General features: G+C 56.8%; 1 protein-coding gene across 1 annotated transcript; it reads left to right on the top strand.

Moving 5' to 3' along the window:
* The first annotated feature begins 1,045 nt into the window (after positions 1–1,045).
* Positions 1,046–24,761, top strand: LOC118698777 (Krueppel-like factor 5). Its single transcript, XM_036402293.2, has 5 exons — positions 1,046–1,189; positions 12,825–12,872; positions 16,625–17,528; positions 20,379–20,438; positions 24,583–24,761. Exons 1-5 carry the CDS (start codon positions 1,046–1,048, stop codon positions 24,759–24,761), a joined length of 1,335 nt encoding a protein of 444 aa, XP_036258186.2.
* Positions 24,762–25,091: the final 330 nt, after the last annotated feature.

Below are 25,091 nucleotides of genomic sequence, written 5' to 3'. Positions count from 1 at the left end.
GAGCAGGGCTGGTGCCAGAGTTTGGGGTTGGGATTGGGGATTGAATCCTGGGGTGTGGGATCGTCCTGAGCTCCATGTGGAGCATGGCTGGTGACAGAGCTCCTGGCCTCCTGCTTGGGGTTGGGATTGGGGTTAAATCCTGGGGTTTCCTGAGCACTCTGTTGGAGCATGGCTGGTGATGCAGCTTGGGTTTGTGTTGTAGTGTATTTTTTATTTGGCATGTTTACTGCGACAGGTTTGGGATTGGGGATCAAATCCTGGAGTGCTGGAACTTCCTGAGCTCTCTGTGGGAGCGGGGCTGGTGCCAGAGTTTGGGGCTGGGATTGGGGATCAAATCCTGGGGTGTGGGATCGTCCTGAGCTCCGTGTGGGAGCAGGGCTGGTGCCAGAGTTTGGGCTGGGATTGGGGATTGAATCCTGGGGTGTGGGATCGTCCTGAGCTCCGTGTGGGAGCAGGGCTGGTGCCAGAGTTTGGGGCTGGGATTGGGGATCAAATCCTGGGGTGTGGGAACTTCCTGAGCTCCCTGCCAGAGCATGGCTGGTGACGGAGCTTGGGGTTGAGATTTGAGTCCTGGGTGCTGGAGCTTCCCAAGCACGTTGTGGGGTCACGGCTGGTGACAGAGCTCCCGGCCACCTGCTCAGGGTTGGCATTGGGATTGAATCCCGGGCTGTGGGATCTTCCTGAGCTCCCTGTCGGAGCCCAGCTGGTGGCAGAGCTCGCGGGCTGTGTTTGGGGTGCTGCAGCTGCCCGGGCTCGCTGCCGGGGCTCCTCTCGCCCTTTTATGAGCGGTGTCCCGGCGGGGCCGGCGCCGGGAGCCTGATTGGCTCCGCATCACCGCCCGCCCGCTCCCGGCCGCTTCCTCCTCCCGCGGCCAGGTAGAGCCTTCCCGCGGCCAGGTACAGCCTTCCCGGCCTCCCACCCGCGCAGCTCGCTCCGCCTCGCCTCAGGGGTTTTTTTCCCTTCCCCTCCCTTGTTTCTCCCCCTTTTTTCCCCCTTTTCCCCGTTTCCCGGGCCTGTTTCCCTGTCCCGTGCGGGGCGCGGGGGGATGAGCAGCGGGCTGGTGGACGCGGCGGTGTTGGCACCGCTCAAACCCGTCAGCATGTCCGGGGAGCCCAGCGAGGACACCCCGGTCTTCGAGGACATCAAAGGCCCCTCGCGGCCCCTGGAGACCCCTCCCGAGCTGGCGCAGGTAAGCGCTGGGAGGGAAGGGGCCGCTCCCGCCCGCTCAGGTGCCTCCGGCTTTGGGCTGAATTCTGCTTTGTTTCTCCCGTCGTGGCTGCGACACCTCCGTGGCTCTGTGGGCTCCCGCTTCCCCCTGCGCTGGCTTTTCTCCTGGGCGTGTTGGGTTTTGTTCGGGAATTTTGGTTTGGGTTTTTTGCCTCCCGTCTGCCTTCAAAACTCCCCGGCAAAGTCCGTGTGGGCTTTGCTCCCGCTCCAGGGTTCAGTCCTTGTCCCCTGGGCTTGGCAGGCCAGGGGTGTCCAGGGTCTCTCCCACCGGGAAGGGTTTTGGGATCGGGATTGCTGTGCCTGCGCATGCCAGATGGGACACGGGACCTTATTTTCCATTTTACTTGATTCTCTGTACTTTTCCACCACCGCCGTGGGGAAGGAATGCTCCTCGAGATTCCCTGGCAGCATTCCCCCCAGATAAAGGCCAGGATAAGGCTTTGGGATGTTCCCGCAGGCCCACCCCTCTCCTGGGCCCTGCTGCCCACCCCATGTGGGGGACCAGGCTCCGTGTGCCACCCCCAGAGCCTCCGGCCGCTCTTCCTGCTGCAGGGAGGGTGAGGCAGGCCGGGCCCCACCCTGGAGCCGAGGTTTCCCCGTTTCCCGCTCCGTGGGGCGCGGGGTGCCCGGGTAATGATTAACCCCAACCCCACAGCCCCAGCGCCATTTTGAGCGGGGCGGGAGCGCTCCGGGCCCGGCTCCAGGGCCACACAGGGACCCCCACCCGGCCTCTGCTCCTCCAGAGACCCCCGGGAGGCCACCCCAGCCTGGGTGGCACCAGCCAGGCTCAGGCCCACGTCCCCAGTGCCCCTGCTCTGGTCCCCACGTCACCGGAGTGCCCAGGGCCATTTTGGGGCTATGTCCCGCAGAGGGAGGTGAAGGCCGTGGCTCCATCCCTGGATTTCCTGGAGCTCCGGGATCCACAGGGGCTGTCAGTGGTGCTCGTGGCTGTGGGGTCAAACAGGGAGCCATTCCTCCCTCCCCTGTGGGGTTTGGGGATCACCTGGAGCAGAGCTGGGTGGTGGCTCTTGGAAAGCTGGGATTGTCCCCAGGGCCTGTCCCAGGGGGAAAAGCTGTCAGCTCCCTCCAAACCCCCTCAAAAAGGGCTAGGCAAGGTGAGCTTGGCTTCTTGCCTTATTCTGTCTGGGTGGGATGAGGCAGTGTGGCCATGGCTGGCCATGAGCCACCTCCTGTCCCCCTCATGGGGACACCCATGGTTGGGGACACCTTCACCCCACCCCATCCCTGCTGCCCTTCCAGGTGGTTTCTCTTCCCAGTTTGGTCCCACTTTCCTCTGGGGCGGTGGCAGCTGAGGTGTGGCCTTGGAGGTGTCACCCTTTGCCACTGACCCTCCTGTGTCCCTCCTGGGCAGTGGGATCCTGGCACAGCAGCTGTGGAGCTGAGCAGGTCCCATGGATCCCATGGATCTCCAAACCCACGCCGGGAGCAGGGCTGTGCTGGGACACCCCAAGAGCCCCGGGCTGGAGCCCACAGCCCTGGGCAGGAGTTTCCATGGCCTGGTCCTTTTTTCCCAGCAGGTTCCAGGGGCTGTGGGAGCCCTGCCTGGAGGCTGGAGGAGCTGGAAGCTGCAGGGCTGGGGAGCCTTTGCTCCAGAGGGTTTTTATCAGCTTGACGAGGCAGGTGCCAAAGGCTGTGACCTGTCAGGCTCCAGCTCGGGGCAGTTCCTGTGCTCTGGGTGCCTGAGCTTGGGAAGAGGCAGGAGCAAATCATCCCTGTGATTTCACTGCCATACATCCCCTTCAAATTGCTTTTCAGATGGGAGCTCTTTGCTGTCAAAAATTTTATTGGATTCGGCTCAGGTGGAAACAGATCCTTTGTGGAATTTCCAATCAAATTTTCCCTTTCCTTGGCTTTTCCAACAAAAAAAAAACCAGAGAAAAAAGGAGGGAAAAGGGCTTGTGAGAGAAAAGGACTTTTCATTCCTGATTTGAGTCAGATCAGCCAGAAAAAGCATTTTCCTCTTTAAATCTCCAGTGGCTGATGCTGGAGGGAATAATAATAATAGTAATAATAATAATAATAATAATAATAATAATTGCAGTAGTAAAGCAAAAGTAATGTCCAGGGAACATTTCAGGAGAGGAGGAGCTGATCCCTTTGTGTGGCTGTCGGGTTCCCTGGATGAGTGAGGGGCCTGAGGGATTTATTCTTGCTCCCACCTGGCTGCCACAGCATTCCTGGGCCCCTGGGGCTGGAGAAGCATCCTGGGATCACCCGGGCCTGGAGGGCAGGGCAGGAATTGGCTCCTCCCGGCTCCCCTGTGGCTGTGGGGAGGTGGCTCTGCCACCCTCTGTCCTCGAGGGTTGGGAAGGCAATCCCTGTGTCCCTGGCTCCAGCTGGGAATTCTGGTGTTGGAAGCTGTTGAGAGAGGGCAGGAGCTGCTGGGAAGAGACAGAAGGACAAACCCCCGACCCTGTCCCTTGGTTTAACCCCTTCCTGCCTGTGCCAGGCCCCAGGGCAGTTGTGGTGGGGCTGGAGAGCTCCCGGTGGGGCTGAGGCTGTGGTGGGAAACAAGGAAGATGCTGATGAGTGTGGAAAGGGATTTTCCTTGGCTGCAGGCTGGGGAACAGCAGCAAAGGGCTCCCTTTGTGTCCCCTGATCCCAGTTCCTGCCCCACAGGCACTTCCCCACCCTGTCCTTGGCTCTCTCTGGGCTAGGGGGGGCTCAGGAGGAACAAAACATCTCCAGCATCTGGGGGGTGCTTGGGCACATGAGATGGGATGAGGAAAGTGCTGTTCCCAGAGCTTTTCCTGGCACGTCACCTCCTCAGTGCTGGGAATGGCACTGCCAGACCCTTCCAGCAGCGTGGAAGAGCTGTGGAACAGGGTGCAGGTGCTGTGCTGTTCCTCTGACTTATCTTGGCAGGGATTTTGCTCTTGGATCACAGGAGGAGCTGGATCCAGCATTTTTAGGAATGCTCCAGCTTTCAGGAGCTGTTTCAATCCTGCCCCTGTGCCATGTCCTGCACCTCCTTTGGTGCATCCTTGTCATGAATGTGGCTGTGGTGGCTTGAGAGTGGCTGTCCCTTGGAGCAGGGATGGCTTTCCCTGTTTCTTGGTGCTCCAGTGCCTTGGAACCAGGGTGATGGGTCCTGGTCAGGGCCAGGAGAGTCCTGCCTTCCATAAATAAAGCTCCTTTACTTTTTAGGAGAGATGTTGGAGTGCCCAGCACAGCTCCCAGGGCATGATTCATTTCATTGGAATCTCAGGAGCTGCAGGCAGGGAATAAATTTGGCTTTTCTGCAGGGAAAGGGGAGATGGCTGCTTTGGAATTTTGCTGTGGACCTGGAATGAGATGCTTGGGGGAATTCCCTCCCTTGGGGATCCTCCTGGCTTTGGATAAGGGTTCAGAAATTCCATGCAAAATCCATTTCCAAAGGGTGCTGACTCCAGGGAGTGCAGGAATGGGGTGGGAGAGATGGGAAGTTAAATCTTGCCAAGGAGGAACGGGAACACCTGATCCCTCTGGCACGAGGATGGGTTTGGGAGCTGGTGGAGCCTTGCATGAGGGATCTCCAGAGGGAGGGATCCTTCCCTCTGTTTTGCTTGGGATCAGCTGATCCCAATGTTTTTGGGACCAGCCCGTGGATTTACAAGTCTGATGGGCTTTGTGCCTGGCAGGTGTCTGCAGGGCCACGGGGAGCTGGGATAGATTCCCAGAAATGATCCATTTATCCCTCTGATTTTGCTGGAAGACCCTCAGGAGAATCCCTAGCCCAGGGGTGTGCCAGGGGTTGGTCCCACAGCAGAGCAGCTCCAGAGCCTGCAGGAAGCTCTGGGTAGAACCAGTGAGGCCAAACCCAGAACATGCCAGGGCTTCATCCACAATATTTGTTATTTGGGTTTTCTGGAGGCCCCAAACACTGCTGAGCTCCATGGGTGGGGGCAGGAGGGAGTGAGGAGCAGGATAGAAGGAGAGGCAGGATGGAAGGAGGAGGATGGAAGATGGAAGGAGGAGGATGGAAGGAGGAGGATGGAGGATGGAAGGAGGAGGATGGAAGGAGCAGGATGGAAGGAGGGGCAGGATGGAAGGAGCAGCAGGATGGAAGGAGGAGGATGAAGGAGAAGGATGGAAGGAGCAGCAGGATGGAAGGAGCAGGATGGAAGGAGCAGCAGGATGGAAGGAGGAGGATGGAAGGAGCAGGATGGAAGGAGGGGCAGGATGGAAGGGGCAGGAGGATGGAAGGAGCAGGATGGAAGGAGCAGCAGGATGGAAGGAGGAGGATGGAAGGAGCAGCAGGATGGAAGGAGCAGGATGGAAGGAGGGGCAGGATGGAAGGGGCAGGAGGATGGAAAGAGGAGGATGGAAGGAGCAGGATGGAAGGAGCAGCAGGATGGAAGGAGGAGGATGGAGGATGGAAGGAGCAGCAGGATGGAAGGAGGAGGATGGAAGGAGCAGCAGGATGGAAGGAGCAGGATGGAAGGAGGGGCAGGATGGAAGGGGCAGGAGGATGGAAAGAGGAGGATGGAAGGAGCAGGATGGAAGGAGCAGCAGGATGGAAGGAGGAGGATGGAGGATGGAAGGAGCAGCAGGATGGAAGGAGGAGGATGGAGGATGGAAGGAGCAGGATGGAAGGAGCAGCAGGATGGAAGGAGCAGGATGGAAGGAGGAGGATGGAAGGAGCAGCAGGATGGAAGGAGCAGCTCCATGGAGCAGCTCAGCCGAACTCTGAGCCGCGGAGCTGCGGCTCTGTCCCGGTGGGACAAAGGCTGATTGTTCTGCTCGGGAAGGGGACGAGGATTCCAGGTGTGCCATGCTCGTTCTCCTCCCTGCGACCTGCCATCCGCTTGGATTAGCTGGGAAAGCGCCTGGGAGTTGGTGCTCTTTTCCTTTTTGGAACGCTGGGAAAGGAGGGAGCGAGCGGGGCGCTCCGGATTTCCCTCTACGGCTCCCCCTGAGCGCTGTGCGGGAGGCAAATCCCGTCACCTGAACTCGCTGCCCGGCTTTGGGGAATGCATTTCTGGCCCGTGCATCACCGCCCGGGAGTTTTCCCCCTCTCAAACCTGTTCGGTCACCTCCCGGCGCTGTTTTGTTCTCCTTCCCTGCTCCAGTGAGTTCTTTTATCCAACCCATCCACTGCAAATAATCGCACTTACGAGCGTCTTGTGAGCTCGATTACAGTGTTTGCTTTCCTCGTGCTCCATTGGCGAATTCCCGCAGTCACAGGGGCCGGCCGGGCTCCGGGGATTGGAGAACTCGTGTTTACAATTCAGATGTTCTCAGAACTTGAGCTAGCATGAAAACCCTCCAAAAAAACCCCCATGGGCTGTTTACCACATCAAAGAGCTTCAGCCCCGTTCAAGCTCGGCTTGAAACTCAAACAAAGAATCTTTCATTGAGTTCAGAAATGCTGCGAGAATTCTTGGAAAATTATTGTTTTTTCAGCGTGAGGGGGAGGGACCTTAAGTTCCCACCCAGAGCAGGATTTGTGAGTATTAAAACATTTCAGGACCTCGCTCCTTGTAGGATTTTCAGTGCAAGCAGGAGAAGGGAACGGCAAGGAATTCATTGCAGTGTAGCTGCTCTGAAAACACAGGTTTATCCCAAAAAGCAGGGCATTATCCATCCCTTATCAGATCCCTCACACCTCTGAACCCATCGTGGAGAGCCCAGAGGATGTGGATGTTCTCCAGCCCATCCAACCATGGGGTTTTTTGTTGTGTATTTATTTACCCCAAATATTTTAATGTTGTTTCTACAAAATCATGATTTTGCTGCTCCTCAGGGACATTTCAGGGAGCTCAACCCAGGAATGGCTGAATATATTAAAATTAATATATAAATATTAATATATTCCTCACAATGAACAGATTTGATGTTCTCTTAGCTGTGGAAAAGCCCCAAATTTGTTGGGAAAATCAGGGCATCTCCCCAGGTGCTCATCCAAAACATTTCTGAATGTTTTGTTCTGGGCAGCTTCCAATATTTGGGGGTTTTGTGGTTCTGTGGTGTGGGAGGAGCTCAACTCCATTAATTTGGGGTTTGCCATCCCCTTGGGGATGCCAGGAGTGTCCCAGTCCTTGTGTTTCCCAGGGCTGGCAGTGCCCAGGCTCCCAAATGCTCCCACTGGGGTTTCTCCAGGGCTCAGAGCTTCCCCTGGGAGCTGTTGCTGGCCTGTGCCATAATCAGCTTCTCTTAATTAACAGCAACTGGGGATTCCTTTATACAGGGAAAGTGTGGAAAGAGAGGGTTTGGGTGGAGGGCCCTGGGTCTGGAGGAAACCCCCAGATTTCTGCTCCCAGCACCACACCAGAAGCACAGAGCAGGGGGTGGAATGAGGTGTTGGTTGAAACCAACCAAAACCATTCCATGATTCCATGAAATACTCAGCACAGGGCACGTGGCAGGAGTGGGCCTGCTCCAGTGTCCCCCTCAGTCCCAGTTTTGGCAGATCTCCTCGGCCTGGGGATGTTCAGGCTTGGAAAAGGGTTGGCCCAACCCAAGACAGCCTCAGGCTCTGTTTTGTTTTCCCAACTGCTCTGGGAGGAAGCTGGGGCTGCAGGGATGGGGGGATTTGCTGTCTGCACGTGAAACCTGACCTTGCCCAGGGTCTGCCCGGTGGTTTGCCTGGGAAGAATGGGATTTGTGGCCTCTTTGATGGGATCTGGGTGCCAGGAGGGCTCCACAAGCCCCGGCAAGCAGCCAGTGACTCATTCCATTGTCAGCCCCTGGGAGCTGCCTTGGACAGGAGAGTGAGCTGCCACAGGGGCTGGGGGAGGCAGAGTCAATCCCACCAGCTGGGGATGATCCCTGGGAGCTCCAAACCTCTCCCACAACACCTTCAGGACCTGGGGCAGGGATGTGGAACTGGGGGAACTGGAAGGTCAAAGATAACCCCTGTGTCCTGTTGGCAGGAACAGATGGATAAATCTGTCCAGGTAATCCTGGGGATTGTGGCCTCCAGGAGTCAGGGAGAGGCAGTTCTGGGCTGGAGCTGAGTCCAGAAGGAGCAGTGGAGCTGCAGGGGGCCCCTGCTCCTGGCTAATTCCAAATCCAGAGCTGATTTGTGTCTGTGTAACCCAGGGTTCCTTGAGTGTTTTGGCTGAGGCTGGAGCAGCTCCAAGCCTCTCGATCTTCCAGGAGTTGAAATAACATGAAAACATTTTTCCCAAAAAACCCTCCAAGGGGCTGTAGCAGCTCACATCAGGGATCAGCCCAGAGTGACCTCCAGGAGCTTTGATGGAAAACCTCCATTGCCTTCAGGGGCTTCACCTCAGCCTTTGCTGAGCAGGAGCAGCTCAGAAATCATGGAATGGGAATATCCTGAAAGCTGGGGAGGTGCAGCTCCCTTAAACCCTCATGTCCTCCCTTCCCACACTTTGAGAGTTGTCCTCACACCGTGTATGGAGAGGGGAGAGGCCATCCCTGATTGCCACCTCCCTTCCAGCTCCATCCAGGGCTGAGGTGGCTCTTGGTGGCCCTGCAGAAGTGGGATCTACCCCAAAAATGTGGATCACCAAAATCACCATGGGAGCCCCCCACCCTCACATCTGGAGATGCTCCTGTGTCATTCCCTTCCCGCTCTGTGTCTCCAAGGGTTTGGTATTTTTCACTCCATTTATGGCTCTGTTTTTGGGAAGGTTTCTGCTTGCTGCTGGAGCCTGGCTGTTCCCAGCTGCTCCTCTGGCAGCCCCTTGACCTTGGAGTTGGATGAGGCTGTTTTCCCTGGCTCCCTTGGCCTTTGGGATTGTGGCATGATCCCGGTGATAAATTCCTGAGCTGGATTGCCTTTGAGGGAGCCTTTATCAGCTGCTGGAGGGAAGGAACTGCAAACACAGCCAGCAGGTCTGGGAGTGGGACTGCCTGGATGGAGAATCCCAGCTCCCCTGGTTCCTGGGAACTCATCATCTGCTCAGGGAGTTCCAACACAAGGGCAGGAAAGAGCACCGGGATAACCCTCCCCATCTCCTGGGCCAGCCATGGGCACAAACCTGGAGAATGAATGAAATTCCATGAATGATTTGGGAGCAGCACCTCATCCTGGAGTGCTCTGAACACCCAGCTTGGGGCAGGATGGGGTCTGACATCCTTTGTCTGGCAGGAAAAGGGGAAATGTCTGGGGTGGATGATGTCAACCTTGGTCACCTTGGAGGTGTTTTCCAAGCCAAATAATCCACGAATGCCTCGAGGGCAACCCCTCACCCTGGAGTGCTCGGAGCCCATCCAGGGCCTCCCTGGGCCCAGCACATTCCCACGGATTCCATCTGGGACAGGCTTTGTTGTTTACAGCAGCAAACGTTGGGCACTTGAAAGGAAGAGTCCCGGGGCTTTCTTTGCTAATCCCGTTTTACAGAGAGTTCCAGGAGACGTGAGGAACAAACAGAAAATAACGTCGATGCAGGTCGGTATCAAACCCAAATGATCAGAGGATCAAATATTTACCCAGGTCAATATTTAACCAGGAGACAATAAATGCTGATATTGAACCAAATCTGGATATAAATACAGGCTATTTATAAAGTGAGCCTGCAAAGGGGCACTGCCAGGGCCGTGCCAGGGGGGTTGATTGATGATTATCCTGCCCATTGTTTGCTGATTCCCTTGGAGGCTGGAGTTTCGTGCAGGTGCACGGAGGGAAGGAACCAGGGCTGGGTGGTGGCACGGCCGTTGTGCCACACCTGTGCCCAGGTCCCTCATCCTGGGACAGCCCCCCCTTCCTGCTGGAGCCACCTCCTGCTGCTGCCCCATTCCTTGAACCCCCAGGTCAGAGAATCATCCAGACAGGGACTGGTTTGTGCTGGGGGGACATTGGAGATCACCCAGCCTGACATCTCCCACTGTCCCAATGCTCCAAGTCCCAGTGTCCAACCTGGCCTTGGGCACTGCCAGGGATCCAGGGGCAGCCCCAGCTGCTCTGGGCACCTCTGCCAGGGCCTGCCCACCCTCACAGGGAACAGTTTTTCCCTCAATACCTAATGTAAACCTACTCCCTTTCAGTTTAAAGCCAAGTTTGGGTAGGAAGGGATTTTAAGATTCCTTGGGCAGGGACACCTCCCACCATCCCAGGCTGCTCCAAGCTCCAACCAACCTTGGACATTTCCAGGGATCCAGGGGCAGCCACAGCTGCTCTGGGCACCCTGTGCCAGGGCCTGCCCACCCTGCCAGGGAACAATTCCCAATTCCCAATATCCCATCCATCCCTGCCCTCTGGCAGTGGGAGCCATTCCCTGTGTCCTGTCCCTCCATCCCTTGTCCCCAGTCCCTTTGTAGCTCTCCTGGAGCCCCTTCAGGCCCTGGCAGGGCTCTGAGCTCTCCCTGGAGCTTCTCCTGTCCAGGTGAGCACCCCCAGCTCTCCCAGCCTGGCTCCAGCCTGGAGCAGCTCCGTGGCCTCCTCTGGATTTCCTCCAGCAGTTCCACATCCCTCTGATGCTGGGCCTCAGGGCTGGATGCTATTGCCTGCCCAGCATGGACACAGGTGACATTTTTCTTACCCCCTGTCCCCAGAGCTCTTTGCAGCCCCCCACGCTGGGGTGTGGCTGTGAGCAGGAGCCTGGATCCAGCTGAGAGGGAGTCTCCCACCTGGGAGAAGGGCTGGGAGCTCTGCCCAGGCAGGAATGGGCACAGGGCTGGTGAAACACCCCCAGGTCCCCCCCTGTGCCACCCTCAGAGCTCTGGTGCCTGTTTAGCAAACACCGATTTCCCTCCTGGTCCCCTGTCCCTCCCGGGAGGTGACAACACCTGATGTTCCTCTGGGGCCGTTTGTCATTTATCACCTGCAGATTAGGAGGTGTTTAATCAGGGGACAGCCAGTCCCACCCCAGCCCCAGCCCAGCTCTCCGTGCTCGTGGTTAATCCGGGTTTATCTGGGGCCTGCCAAGAAATGTTTGTGTTGGACTCTGCTTGAATCGATCTCTGTGCTGATAACAGCTCCCCGAGGCTGGGACATCTGATCCAGGCATAAATCCCAGGCTCCTGCAGGATTTATGGGAACTGCCAGGGCTGGAGGGGCTCATGTCCACCTCTGTGAACCACTGGAAAATCCTGCTTCTGCAAAATCCCCTCTGGAGAGGTGGGATGGCATTGCTCTCTTCAGTGAGCCACTGGTTTTACTGGGCCTGGGGGATTCACACCCTCCAGCTCTCCCAGGGGCTGCTCCTGAGGTTATCCCATCCTCCCCAGGGAATTTTGGTCACCAGGTTTGGTGTGCTGAGTGTAACTCTGCTGGTTCAGAGACACAAACTGGTGTCCTGTGGCCTTTCTGGAGTGGACAAAGTGCTGCTTTGTGCCTTCTCCTTGTTTTTAATTTGGTTTTCTTTCTCTGCCAAGTTGAGGAGATGATTCTCCAGGGTTAAACTTGGGTGACTTTTGGGGGAAAATCCCCCCAGAATTCAGTGCTTTGGCTGTGAGAGGAGTTTCTTCTTGTCTTTCCCTTCCTGGACAGCTGCAAATCAAAGAGGGTGGGTTTGGGTGGGATTTTGGGAAGGAATTCCTGGCTGGGAGGGTGGGCAGGCCCTGGCACAGGCTCCCAGATCCCTGGCAGTGTCCAAGGCCAGGCTGGACAGGGCTTGAGGAATGGGATGAGCTTTGAGGTCCCTCCCAGCTCAAACCATGGTGGCACTCTGAAGGATCCCAGTCCCTCTGGCCTCCCAGCAGGTCTGTTGGTGTTTCCCCTTTCCCTCAGCTGCTGATCCCTGACTCGTGGTGGCTGCTGGAGCTGTGCCCATGCAGTCAGGGTTGTCTGGTGCCTCCTGCCCCCATCCTGGTCCCCAGGGATGGCCTGGCCATGACTGTGATGGAAACTGGGCTGTGACCCCACTGAAAACCTGCTGGCTCTTCATCTGCAAGGCTCTGAGGCCTTTCCCCACGAGTCCACATCACTGTTGGGATGGGCTGAGCACCCTGTGTGTGGGATAAATTCAGTCCTGCCCAAAAAGAGCCAGGAAATGGCTCCTTCCTGCAGGGGGGGTTGGGCTGAGCATCCCAGGTCACTGCTGTCCCACGGGAGGGGACAGGCAGGGGTGTCCAGCTCTGAGATCTGAAACTCTCCTGGCAGTGAGCAGGAGAATGGTGTGGGATGAGAGGGAGGCAACAGGAGCCTGGCAAATACTGGTTTGGGATCTTGAGGAATCCCAGATCTCTTCCTCTCTTCTTGGTGCTGGAGGGCTGTGGCCTGTTTGGGACACTGACCTTGGAGAAAGGATCTGGGTCTGAGGGATCTGGGAAGAGCCCTCAGCCCTCTGTGGGAATCTGGGAGAGGCAGAGGCAGGAGGAGGGAGAGGTGCAGGACATTTGTGAGCTCACTGTCATCTCTGTGGGGGTGATAAAGGGATTTAAGGTTCCGTGCCTCAGTCTCCTTGGGGAGCTCAGTACTTCCCATTTGTCTCTTCTTCCCAAAGAGGTTTCCCTGTTCCTCCTTGGACAGGCTCCAACCATGGTGGGCAACCATCAACCCATGGTGGGCAACCACCAGCTGCTTCCATGGTGTGGGGTGGGAGGAGGCACCACTGGCATGGGGGACACCTGGAGACCTGGGGGGCTCTGGGGGTGCTGCTCTCCTTGGCCAGGGGAATTTGGGGGGTCTTTGGGGTGGCCAAGGCAAGGAGGACACCCCACTAACCCAGCCCTGCCTCCCACAGCTGCACCCCATGAGGATGGACCAGCGGATGCCACCGCTCATCCTGGAGGTGAGCACCTTCCCTCATTCCTTCCCCTGCATCCTCCTGCTCCTGCTGGGAAGAGGAAACACAGGAGCCCCCAAGAGACTGAGCTGGGACATTCCCTACTCCCCATTCCCACTCCCTCCTTCCATCCCCACTTCCAGCTGGGACACATCCCTCCCTCTTTGCCAGTCCCCTGTGTGTGTCACTGTCACCTCCATGGCCTGTGTGTCCCCATGGGCTGTGGGACACAGGAGTGACAGCCAGGAGCACCTGAGTGCTTGAGTGGCACTTGGTCACCTCAGTTGTGCTGGTCTCAGCTGAGGACTTTGTAGGATCATGGAATTGTTTAATTTTGAGAAGCCCTCTCAGACCATCGGGTCCAACCATTCCCCAGCACTGACCCAAGTGTCACATCCACATGGCTGTTAAATCCCTCCAGCAATGGGGACTCCAGCCAGGGCTGGAAAACCCTTTTTGGGGAAGATTTTCCCAATATCCCCTGACCTGCCCTGGCCCAGCCTGAGGCCGTTCCCTCTCCTCCTGTCCCTGTTCCCTGGAGCAGAGCCCGACCCCCCCGGCTGTCCCCTCCTGGCAGGAGCTGTGCAGAGCCACAAGGGCCCCCTGAGCCTCCTTTGCTCCAGGCTCAGCCCCATCCCAGCTCCTCTCCAGGCTCAGCCCCTTCCCAGCTCCTCTCCAGGCTCAGCCCCTTCCCAGCTCCCTCAGCCCCTGCCCTGGGCTGGGGCCCTGCCTGGGAAGTGCTTTGGGGTGGGAGGTGCCAGCACCCGGCCGGGCAGAGTTTTCCAGGTGGTTCCACAAACAAAAGGTCCCCATGTGTCCCTGTGGGAGGGACGCTGGTGCTGGGGGTTCCTGCAGAGCTGTGGCACGGTGGGGCATTCCATGGGGTGGGATTGTTGTTGTCCAGGTCCTGCACACTCACAGAGAGCAGTGGGGCAGGGATGGTGTCCCCCTGCCTGGTGACAGCCACTGCTGTCCCTTACCACCCCTTTCTCCAGGAGCCTGAAGGGGAATTGCTGTGGTTTTTTAAATGGAAAGATCAGGAAATGACAGTGCTCCGCAGGGAGGGGTGGTTCTGGAGGAAGGGAGGTTGGGTGACACCAAACAAGAGCCCTCCATGGAAATTTGGGCCCTTGATGCCTTGTGAAGGCTGCCCTAGAACAGAGGCTGGACAGAATTACAGAATAAAGCAGAGATTTATTAAAAGGCCTCAATGGATCCATCCACCTTGGGCAGCACAAGAGCCCAGCCAGGACCACACCCAAGATGAACCAAAATGGTCCCAAAATGGTCACGGGGTCTGTCACTGGGATCAGTTCTGCTCCATTTGCATCTTGCAGTTCATTGTCCCATTCCAGCTTTAGCCCATGCAGTCCCATCCTTGTTTTTCTCTCTCCAGCCCATGGTGTTTGTGCTCTTGGGCTGAGATTTGGATCATTTGTCCTTGGTCCCCAGCTGGAGCAGGAATTGTTTTGTCTCCCTGCTCTGTGCACAGAGCTCAGCATCCCCTCATATGAAGCCCAGACCCACACACTAAAGCAGCACAGAATCTGAAAAATAGAAAAGCAAAAACCTGAGGCATCACCCTCCATGGAAATTTGGGTCCTCCATGGAATCCTTTAGTTTGGAAAGACCTTTTGAGCTCCACACTTTTCCCTATTTCTCTCCTGCCTGGTCCCCTGCGGCAGAAGGACCTTCCCTTGGGAACTGGAGGTGAGAAAGTGAAATGCCAGAGATAAGGGAAGTGTGAAGGAAATGGCAGCCAGCACTCACCCCGCCCTGCTCCTGCCAAGTGGGGCCGTTCATGGCTCAGGAATGTGTGGCATCCCGAGCTGCCCGGGGCGAGCTGATTCCCAAGGGAACCTGGCCCGTGCCAGCCCGGGTGCCAGGAGTGCCCAGGGCTGGGCTCCAAGGCTGTGCCGTGGTTCTCTCGTGGTTCTCCCGAGGGAGGAACCAGCCCAGCCCCAGCAGGGAGGGGTTGGGGCTCTCCATGGGGATGGAGTGGAGCTGCAGCTCTCCCAGCCCCTTCCCTGCTGATGCCTCGGGGTAAAGAGGGAGGGCAGGCACCAGGGTCAGGGCCCAGGGAATGGCTAGGGCTGTGCCAGGTGGATATCAGGGAAAGGTTCCTTATCCAGAAGGTGCTGGACACTGACCAGGCTGCCCAGGAAATGGAGCTCCGGGAATGTTTAGTCAATCAGGTTGTTGGGGTGCCCTGTGCAGGACCAGGGGCTGGGCTGGATGATCCTTGTGGATCCCTTCAATCCTTGGCATATCCCATGAGTCCACAAGCAGCTTTAGGCTTTGCCTGAGCCAGGGTTCCTTCTCCAGAGGGGCTTTGGAGCATCCTTTAACCAGGACAGGAGTTTGCAGCACCTCCATGTTTGACAAGGACAGCCATGTCATGGTTGATGCCCTTAGAGGTGTTTTCCACACATGACAATTCCCTGGTTCTGCAGGATTCCCAGCAGGCTGTGTACACACAGCACCCTGGCCCTGCCCTGCCCGGCCTCCCTGAACTCCTTCCCGAGTGCCCAGGGTGGATTGGTGGCTGTCCCCTGCCTGGGTGACAGCCAGCTCAGCCATGTGTTGCCAGCAGGGCTCCCAGAGGTGCAAAGGCTCTGAGTGAGCTGCAAGCTCTGTGATCCTTTCCCTGGAAAGGGCCAGGAAATCTCTTGGCTCCCACCCAGCTTTGTTAAGAGCCCTGAGGTGGCAGCAGGGCTGACTTTGGCCCATGGCACCATGGTGACACAGTTCAGGGCTGGAAGTGGCTCAGGGCGTGGGCTGAGATCAGCTCCTGCTCCTGGAGTGCGCTCTGGGCTCTGCCAGGGAAACCTGGTCCTTTTCCAGCTGCTCTCCATGGGAATGAGGGCTGTGACACTTGGGGAACCACGCAGTGAAGGGCTGGAGCTCTGCACGAGAGCTTTAGTGCTGGGATCTGCAGCCACAGCGAACAGAACCTGAGTCACCCAGTGCCAGAGGATGGATTTCCTCGAGGATTGCTCCATCAGGGTGCTGGATGGTTGGGCCTGGATCCAGTGGGATGCCCCAGCAGGCAGGAACCACGTGGGGAAGGAGCCCAGAGGTTCTGGTAGCTTGGAGGAGCCAGGCTTGTAAAAACAGCTCTGTAAAACCAGAACTAACCCAAAGGTTAGGCTGGGGCTGAGTCACTGCCTAGGTGAGGCACGAAGGCAGGAACTGTTCCCATTTCAGGCTCAGAACATGCTAAATTAGTGGCAACATCACAAAGAATTCTAGGCCCGAATTATTCCCAATTAATTAAAGATATTGTCCTAGAGTTCCTCAGTTCATTAAAGAGACTGCCCCAAAATAAAACACTCCTCAGGCTGCTGAGTTTAAGGAGACCAGAGCCAGCATGTCCTGGTGGGCTGCAGATCCAATGTGCCTGAGGTGTGATCCTGGCTGGATTCATCCCATTCCTAGCGCTCACTCCTGCTGCTTGCGTGGCCAAAGCTTTGTACCCAAAGCTTGCTTCCTTTTATCAGGTTTGATTTCTGTCCTACCTGCATCCTCTCCTGGCTGCCCGGTGTTATCAGGGCGATAGGGAGGGGGGAAGTGGGGCAGAGGACGCTGATTCAGCCCTGGGGAGTCTGGCTGAGTCAGACCCGGAGCTAAATCACCTCAGCTCAGGTTGCTGGGCCGTCACCGCTGCTCCCTCCATTTCCTGCTGGAGGGACGTTGGTCTCCCCCCGCTGGCGGTCAGGGTCAGCGTTCCCAGCCCCGTGTCCGTGTTTTTGCCGCAGGCACGCTCGGAGATGGACAAGTACCTGTCCAGCGAGGTGCCGCCCGTGCCCGTGCTCCCGGACAAGAAGTACCGCCGGGAGAGCGCCTCGGTGGTGGACGAGTTCTTCTCCACAGAGAAACCCAGCTCAGCACCCTACAGTGTGAACATCAACGTCATCCTGCCCGACACCACCCACCTGCGCACGGGGCTCTACCGGCCCCCCAAGCCCGTGGCCCCCTTCCCGCAGATCAAATCCGAGCCCGGCACCGCCTTCTCCCAGCCCTGCTCATCCTCCTCTGGCCCCACGCAGACCCTGCCCGACTTCACCAGCGTGTTCAGCATGCCCCAGTCGGTGGCGGTCAACAACATCTTCATCAAGCAGGAGATGCCCGCGGAGATCCCGCTGTCCACCCACCCGCAGCAATCCCAGCTCTTCCAGCTGCCCCTGGGCGCCGCCAGCGCCGACGTTCCCACCCTGGCGTCCTCCTCCAGCAGCACCACGGCCATCAGCTGCCTCAGCGGGGTCACCATGTCCACGGGCTCGGTGGCCAGCGTGGCACACAGGCCCGTGCAGCCAGCGGGGCCCCTCAAGCAGTACCCACACGTGGCCCAGGGACAGGGCAGCTTTGGGAACATCTCCGGGCAGTTCTACCCCTCCCCGGGGGTGACTCTGCCCCCCTCGCCCCCCAACTCACAGCCCGGCAGCCCCGAGAACCAGCCCGAGCTCATCAACACCATCTCTCCCCCGCCCTCCTATGAGGCCACCTTTGGACTGAAGCTGGTGCAGTCGGCCCCGATGCCCCCAGGGCCCAACGGCGTCGGGGGCCTCTCCCAGGGCCACGTGGTGATGCAGCCCCCCAAGTACAACCGGCGCAACAACCCCGAGCTGGAGAAGAGGAGGATCCACCACTGTGACTACCCAGGTGTGCTCACGGGGCCTCTGGGGGCTCTTGGCACCCCGAGGGTGGGTGGGAGCCCCCAGGGAGGATAATCTGAGATCCTTTTGGGGTGAAGCTGTGGATGAAGCCCCAGGGAAGTGGGAGGGAGTAGAAGAGGTTGATCCCACCAGCACGGTGTGCTTCCTGTTGTGTCCCCTTCCCTCTCCCTTTACACTCAGGCAAATGCGACTCAGGAAAGCTCCTAAGGCAGGGATGCTCCTGGGAATCTGCTCCTGGGAATCTGTACTTGGGAATCTGCAATTGGGAATCTGTTCCTGGGAATCTGTACTTGGGAATCTGTACTTGGGAATCTGCTCCTGGAAATCTGCTCCTGGGAATCTGCTCCTGAGCTGTTGCTTCGCTCTGGTCCTTCCCAACCCCGAGCAGCCACTGAAGCCACTCTGCCATTCCCATTCCCCTTTTCTTTCCGTCTCTCTCACATTGGGTGGAAAACCAGCAAGGAATTCCCACCAGGAGCTCTGCTGGACTCTCTGAGAGTTCTGATCTTCTAAAGAGGCAATGAACTGAATATCCCTGTGCCATCCTTCCATGGCTCCACGTGCTGCAGCAGGAGCTGTGCAAGGGCATTCATGGAGTGCTTTGGGTTGGAAGGGATGTTTAAAGGCCATGTCATCCCACCTCCTGCCATGGACAGGGACACCTTCCTGTCCCAGCTTGCTCCAAGCCCTCAGGCTGGGGATCAGCCCAGAGCAGCTGTGGCTGTCCCTGGATCCCTGGAAGTTGCCAGGCTGGACAGGGCTTGGAGCAGCCTGGGACAGTGGGAGGTGTTCCTGCCCATGGCAGGGGGTGGAACTTGGATGAGCTTTGCTTCCAATCCAAACCAGTCTGGGATTCCATGGCACACACCAGGGAAGCAAATCCCATTGAGAGATGGCAGTGAGAGCCACTCCGGGGCCAGGACACACCTCCCACTTCCTGGGCTGATCCCCAGGGCTGAGCAGCTGTGGATTAGCAAACAGCTTTCCCGTGGGGGTGTGTGAATGAGGAAAGTCACTTCCTAACTGCCTCAGGGAGATTTACTGACCCTTTCCCTGGCATGGGAGTGGCTGAGGCCAGCCCAGAGGCTCTGCGTGCTCCAGATCCCATCTCCAGCCATGATGCCAGGAGCTGCCTAAGAACAGGAGAGGTTGAGAGAGATCTTTCTGTGCTTACGCCTTCCCACTCTCTGGCACCCTGTGGATCAGGGGCTTTCTGAGCCACAAGCTGCCAGTGGTTGATGGTTTGTGTTGAATTTTTTATCTTCTGCTGGTATCAGACTCACTCCTCGTGTCTGACTGCTCAGAGGCTCATCCTGCAGGATTTGCACCAAGGCAAAGCTGCTTTTAGCAGGATTTTGGTCTGTGGTGCAAAAAAAAAAAAAAAACACAAAAAAAACCCACCCCAATCTATGCTGAATAAGTCCTGGGTCTGTACATGCAGAGATGGAGCAGGGGTCCATGTGATCCCTCCTTTGAAGGTTCAGATGGAAGTGACTCCAGTCAGGAATAATGGTGAGGGATTCTCACCAACCTGGCCTCTGTGAGGAAGTGAGGGGGGCTTGGAGACTTCACACCTGGAACCAGATGAGCATGGGAGAGCTGTTGGTAAAGCCCCCATCCAGAACCTTCCAGGGCCTGAAGGGGCTCCAGGAGAGCTGCAGAGGGACTGGGGACAAGGCATGGAGGGACAGCACACAGGGAATGGCTCCCACTGCAGAGGGCAGGGATGGATGGGATATTGGGAATGGGGAATTGTTCCCTGGCAGGGTGGGCAGGCCCTGGCACAGGTGCCCAGAGCAGCTGGGGCTGCCCCTGGATCCCTGGCAGTGCCCAAGGCCAGGCTGGACACTGGGGCTGGGAGCACCTGGGACAGTGGGAGGTGTCCCTGCCATGGAATGGGAAGAGCTTTGAGCTCCCTTCCAACCCAAACCATTCCTTCATTCCATGATCGCTCTCCCAAATGTGAGGAGCTGCCAAAGCTTCAGAGCCCCAGAAGCAAAACTGAACAGGGTCACCACCCCTTGTCCCTCCTGCCAAGGAGGAGAAAAGCAGCTCCTGCCCCACCTGAGCAGGACAGGACCAAGGGCTGATCCTGAGCAGGAGGCTCCTCTGGGCTGGCTGGAAACACTGGGATGAAAAATATCCCCATGCTGCTTGTGCGGGTCATAAAAATGCAAATTCATATTTGAATGTCCTCATCAAAACACAAAGCAGCAGGGCCAGAAAGGGCAGCAGAGGCTTCCTTAAGCTTTATCCAATTTAAACTTCAGAGGAGTCAAACTGACTCCTTTTGAGTTGCCTGCTGTTTGAACTGTTCCCCAGTCGTGGTGTTTCTGTTAAACACTGTCTTGATGAAACCTGTTCATGCTGGTCTTGTGAAAACACTTCCCCCTGGCTCTGCTCTGGGACCTGGAAGCCAAGTTGTGACTGTCCCTGGCTGTTTCCTTCCTGGAACATTGGTACCACGTTTGCTGGGCCAGGACTGTTACAAAACCCGGCCTTGCAAAGTCCTGTCAGCTCTGAGAGGAGCCCAGAGAGACAGGGCAGCACAGAGCCAGGAGCGTGGGGGAATCAGGGCTTTTCATCCTGGTGCTGGAAGGGGGGTTTGAACCTCTGTGCTTGACTGTGCCCCCCTAATTCCCAGCACAATTCCCATGGGTGGCAGGAGGAGCTGGTAAAGTCTCTTTGCCTAAGAGCAAATGCTCCTTAGTTAGTGCTGAGCCCAAGCCAGGCTTATTTGCATGGCCCAGCTCTATCCCTCCCCTCAAATATCAGAGTTTGTTTGAGTAAGGGCCCCTTTCTCACAGGGAAATTGTGCTTTTTTCTGTCCTTGCAGGTTGCTCAAAGGTTTACACCAAGAGCTCCCACCTGAAGGCACATCAGAGGACTCACACAGGTAAGAGCAGCTCCAGGAATGCTGCCAGCCTCAGGTACCAAAACCCCCAAAAAGGGCAAGGTTAGAATGGATATCAGGAAGGAATTCCTGGCTGGAAGGGTGGTGAGCCCTGGCACAGGGTGCCCAGAGCAGCTGGGGCTGCCCCTGGATCCCTGGCAGTGCCCAAGGCCAGGCTGGACATTGGGCCTGGGAGCAGCCTGCGACAGTGGAAGTTACCATGGTGCAAGATGGGCTTTAAGGTCCCTCCCAACCTGATCTGTTCCTTGAATCTTTGATTTTTTGTCACTCTAAGCTCTTCCCTTGATTCCTAAATCCTATCTGGGGCTGATCCTGCTGATCCTACAGGAAGGCTGCATAAGGCCTGTGCTGCACATTTAGGATCTCTGAGGAGACCAGGGCATCTCTTCTGTGTCAAACCCCCACCCCAGGGCTCCCAGGGAGAGGGAGGAACACCTCGTGTCTCCCTGAGTTCCACTGCCTCTGAACCCACCCAGGGAAGGGCTCCCAGTCCGTGAGGGGATGGGCTGAGGGTGCCACAGGGAGCCCAGCTGGGAGCTGATCCCAGCACAGCTCCCCTGGGCTGATCCAGCTCCGTGACACTCTGCATTCAAGCCCTGGCGCCCTCATTAAGGCATTTATTATACCTGAAACATTATCAGATCCCCAGGTAGTCCAGGAACCATCAGTGCCCTCATAAATCTCTTTTATAGGAGGGCTGATCTTTACTGAGAGCAATTAAGCCAGGCCCAGAGTTCACTTCTGTTTTTTATGAACAACGACCAAAGCCCGTTCTGTGGCTGGGAATTGCTCCTTGCTCTTGGCTCTGTTCCTTCCCCCCCTTATCAGCCCTTCAAACAAAGAATTTCATCTTGTGCCTGAGCCACGGTGGTTCTTTGGCAGGGGCTGGGCACGAGGGGCTGAAAACAGCACGGAAGGGCTGGAAAAAAAGGAACAGGAAGGATGTTGTCCCAGGGCTGGGTGCTGATAGGGGTTTATCACAGTCTGGAATCAGGCCTTTAAAATGAAATGCAATGAAATTAAATTAAATATCTCTTGTCCCTTCTGTTGGGAGCTCTGTGCCCAGGACAGGATCCATGAGTTGGGTGCCTCCTTACCTATCACATATAAAGATGTACCCAGAAAAACCTGGGTGGGTTTGAAATCCAGGAAAACTCAGTGGTTTTCCAGGTTTCCCAGTAATCAGGCAGGAAATCCAAGTGGCTTTGCCTCCTTTCCTTCCCCTGCTGTTAGAGGGAAGGGTGGAGAGGTGAGGGAGGGTGTGAGCTGAGGAGTCAGGACCACTGGTGGTGGCGTGGGATGAGCAAAAAGCAGGGAATCCAATCCAGAACCATCCTACAGTCCTGGCCCAGCATCTCTGCATCCAATGTTTTTAAGCCTCGTGTTTTGCTTTGGAGGCCTTATCCTTGCTGAGGTCCTCACCAGAGCTGCAAGAGCAAGGCTCACCCCAAATCCTGCCTCAGCTCCACCACCCAAAGGGTTAAAAATGTCCCTTCTCCCATTCCCTGCCTGACAAGTGCCTGCTCTGGGAGCTCTTTCCTTGTGGTTTCGTTGCCATGGCCAGGCTGTTTTCCTCTGCTGGAGCCACCATTCATTTCCTGGGTGCCATTGTGAGGTTAAACATAAACCCCCGGGGCGGGAATGCCACCTCGGATCCTTTGTTTGAGCCCGCCCTGCCGTGCTGTCCCGGGAGAGGCAGCCAGCTCCAGGGACAATGGGAAACCCGGGACAATGGGAAACCTTGGGATTCCGTCCTGGACATTCACCTGGCATTGTTTGAAAGCAAAGGGCTTGACCCAGCCAGGTGACCTGCAGGGGACAAGGTCTGGGCTGCAAGGGGCAAATCCTGCCTTTGGGAAATCCTGCTTTGGGGAAAATCCTGCCTTTGGAAAATCCTGCTTTGGGGAAAATCCTAGCCTGGGGCAAATCCTGCCTTTGGGAAATCCTGCTTTGGGGAAAATCCTGCCTTTGGGAAAATCCTGCTTTGGGGAAAATCCTAGCCTGGGGCAAATCCTGCCTTTGGGAAATCCTGCTTTGGGGAAAATCCTGCCTTTGGGAAAATCCTGCTTTGGGGAAAATCCTGCTTTTGGAAAATCCTGCTTTGGGGAAAATCCCACTTTTGGGGAAGATCCTGCCTTGGGGCAAATCCCACTTTTGGGGAAGATCCTGCCTTGGGGAAAATCCTGCCTTTGGGAAAATCCTGCTTTGGGGCAAATCCTAACTTTGGGAAAATCTTGCCTTTGGGAAAATCCTGCTTTGGGGAAAATCCTGCCTTTGGGCAAATCCAAACTTTGGGAAAATCCTGCCTTTGGGAAAATCCCTCTTTTGGGAAAATCCTCTCTTGGGGCAAATCCTGCTTTTGGGCAAATCCTGCCTTTGGGAAAATCTTACCTTTGTCTTGGCATGTCCTGAGTCCCATAAAACCCCCACCAGCTCCTTGTAAATCGTCTGCAAGTGCTGTGTTCACATGAGCCATAAAAATCCCTCTCCCTTTCCCATGGCGCAGCATCCAGGGGTTTTTGGAGGAGCAGGATGTGTTCATGCTGCTCTACCTGCTCCACGTCCATGTATCCCTGGTTTTGTGTTTTATCCACTGCAGGCAAGGCACTGGAGACCTTGCTGTGGTTGATTTCACTTCCCTGGCCAAATGTGGCATTCCCAGCCCTGGAATTGTTCAAGGCCAGGTTGGATAGGACTTGGATCTAATGGAAGGTGGAATGTGGTCTAGTAGAACCTGGTCTGGGGAAGATGGACTTTAAGGTCCCTTCCAAGAAAAGGCATTCCAGGATTCCCTGGCTCTGTGGGAGGAAGGGCTCCCTGGGAGCATGGAGAGGAAGGAATCCCTAGAAGTCACTGTAGGAATCCCTGAAAGTTGGTGGAACCTGGTCTGGGCAGGGTGGAACACGAAGGGCTTTACGTCCTCTCCAAGCTGAGCTGTTCCAGGATTCCCTGGTTCCATGGAGTAGGCTGTGGGAGGAAGGGCTCCCTGGAAGGCTGGGGAGGAAGGAATCCCTGGAAGCACGGCAGGGCAGGGCACACATGCCCGTGCACGCGTGCTGCGTGCGGACGTGCGCTCCCGCCGCCGCTGCGCCCAGCACTTGGCCCCGGGAAGGGTAAATATTTGAGGTCGGGAATGTCAGCACATTCCCTGAACTCTGCCTGCCTGTTCAGGCTGTTAAGAGCAGCACTAATATTTGAGAGCACCACGCCCTGCGTGGGGACACGGCTGCAGCCAGGGCTCAGCCCCGTGGCCCGGCTGGAAGCGGCCGCGGCTTTTCCGGTGCAGTTCCCAGCTGGCTGGGAAGGTTCGTGCTTGAGTGGATTTTGGTTGGGAATGGGTGTGTTTGGGAGGGAGGAGGAGAGGGCACGGGGATGACATCACCTGAATGTGCTGAGGGAAACACAATGGGTTGTGTACAGAGCTGCTGGCAGAAGAATTAGGAGGTGTGGAGCATTAGGTAATGGAATACTGGAATGGTTTGGCTTTGGGAAGGGTCTTTAAAGGCTGTCTGATCCTTTAGGGACATTTTCTACTAAACCAGGTTCCTCCAAACCCCATCCAACCTGGCCTTGAGCACTTCCAGGGATTGGGCAGCCATCAACATTGGATGACGGTTTCAAAAAAATTTAGATTTTTCGGATTGAAATTTAGATTTAGAGCCCTGTCTTCCTCCTGGTGCCTCCCACCACTCACAGCTCCCTTAGGAATTTCTGGCTTTTTATTTAAAAAAAACCAACCTAATTCACAAGTTGTCTTTTTTGCCAGAAATGCTCCAAAATCCAGCAGGAACTTGAAGAGCAGCAGAAGGCAAAATGGGAGGGGGTGCAGAGGGGCAGGACCTGGCTGGTGCAGCTCAGTCCCTCGGTGGCGCTGGGCTGTGTGCAGCCCTGGCAGTGCCAAGGAAATTGGGTGTCTCCCAGAGGCTTGGGGGCGGTTTTGGGAGGCTGGGCAGGGGGTGGAGAGGGACAAGCCCTGTGTGGTGCAGCTCAACCCGTGCTCCCTCAGCAGCCCTGGGCTGTGCACGCTGGGGAGCCCTGGCAGTGCCACTGACGGGGGGATCTCCAGAGGCCAGGGCGGGTTTTGGGGGGCTGGGCACATGTGTGACCTGTGGCTGTCCCCGGGCAGGTGAGAAGCCCTACAAGTGCACGTGGGAGGGCTGTGACTGGCGCTTCGCCCGCTCGGACGAGCTCACCCGGCACTACCGCAAGCACACGGGGGCCAAGCCCTTCAAGTGCCTGGCGTGCGGCCGCTGCTTCTCCCGCTCCGACCACCTGGCCCTGCACATGAAGAGGCACCAGAATTAGGAGCTGCCTCCCTCCCCACTTCTCCGAGAGCAGCTCAAACTCTTCCCTTCTCCCAGGGAAGGACGTGTACATAGGAACGGCCCCGCGCCGCCATCGCCCAGGCGGCAGGAGAGCTCTGCCAGCCTGGCCCCAACGCTGTCTGGTCTTACCAGAGACTGGAACCCCTCAGCTCACCTCAAACCAGCCCTGACTGCAGACTGAGCTCCTGATGAGGCTCCTGGTGGCACTGGGGTGCAGGAGCATGGATGCCCAAGGGCGTTCTTCTGGCAATCCTGCTATCTATTCATCACTCAGGAGTGATTTCTTGTCTCAAGACCCTTTGGGATGGGT

Source organism: Molothrus ater, chromosome 14 (genome assembly GCF_012460135.2).
Source record: "Molothrus ater isolate BHLD 08-10-18 breed brown headed cowbird chromosome 14, BPBGC_Mater_1.1, whole genome shotgun sequence".
Classification (NCBI taxonomy): domain Eukaryota; kingdom Metazoa; phylum Chordata; class Aves; order Passeriformes; family Icteridae; genus Molothrus; species Molothrus ater.
Note: the sequence above shows the minus strand (reverse complement) of the source record. Positions and strands in the feature narration are given on the sequence as shown.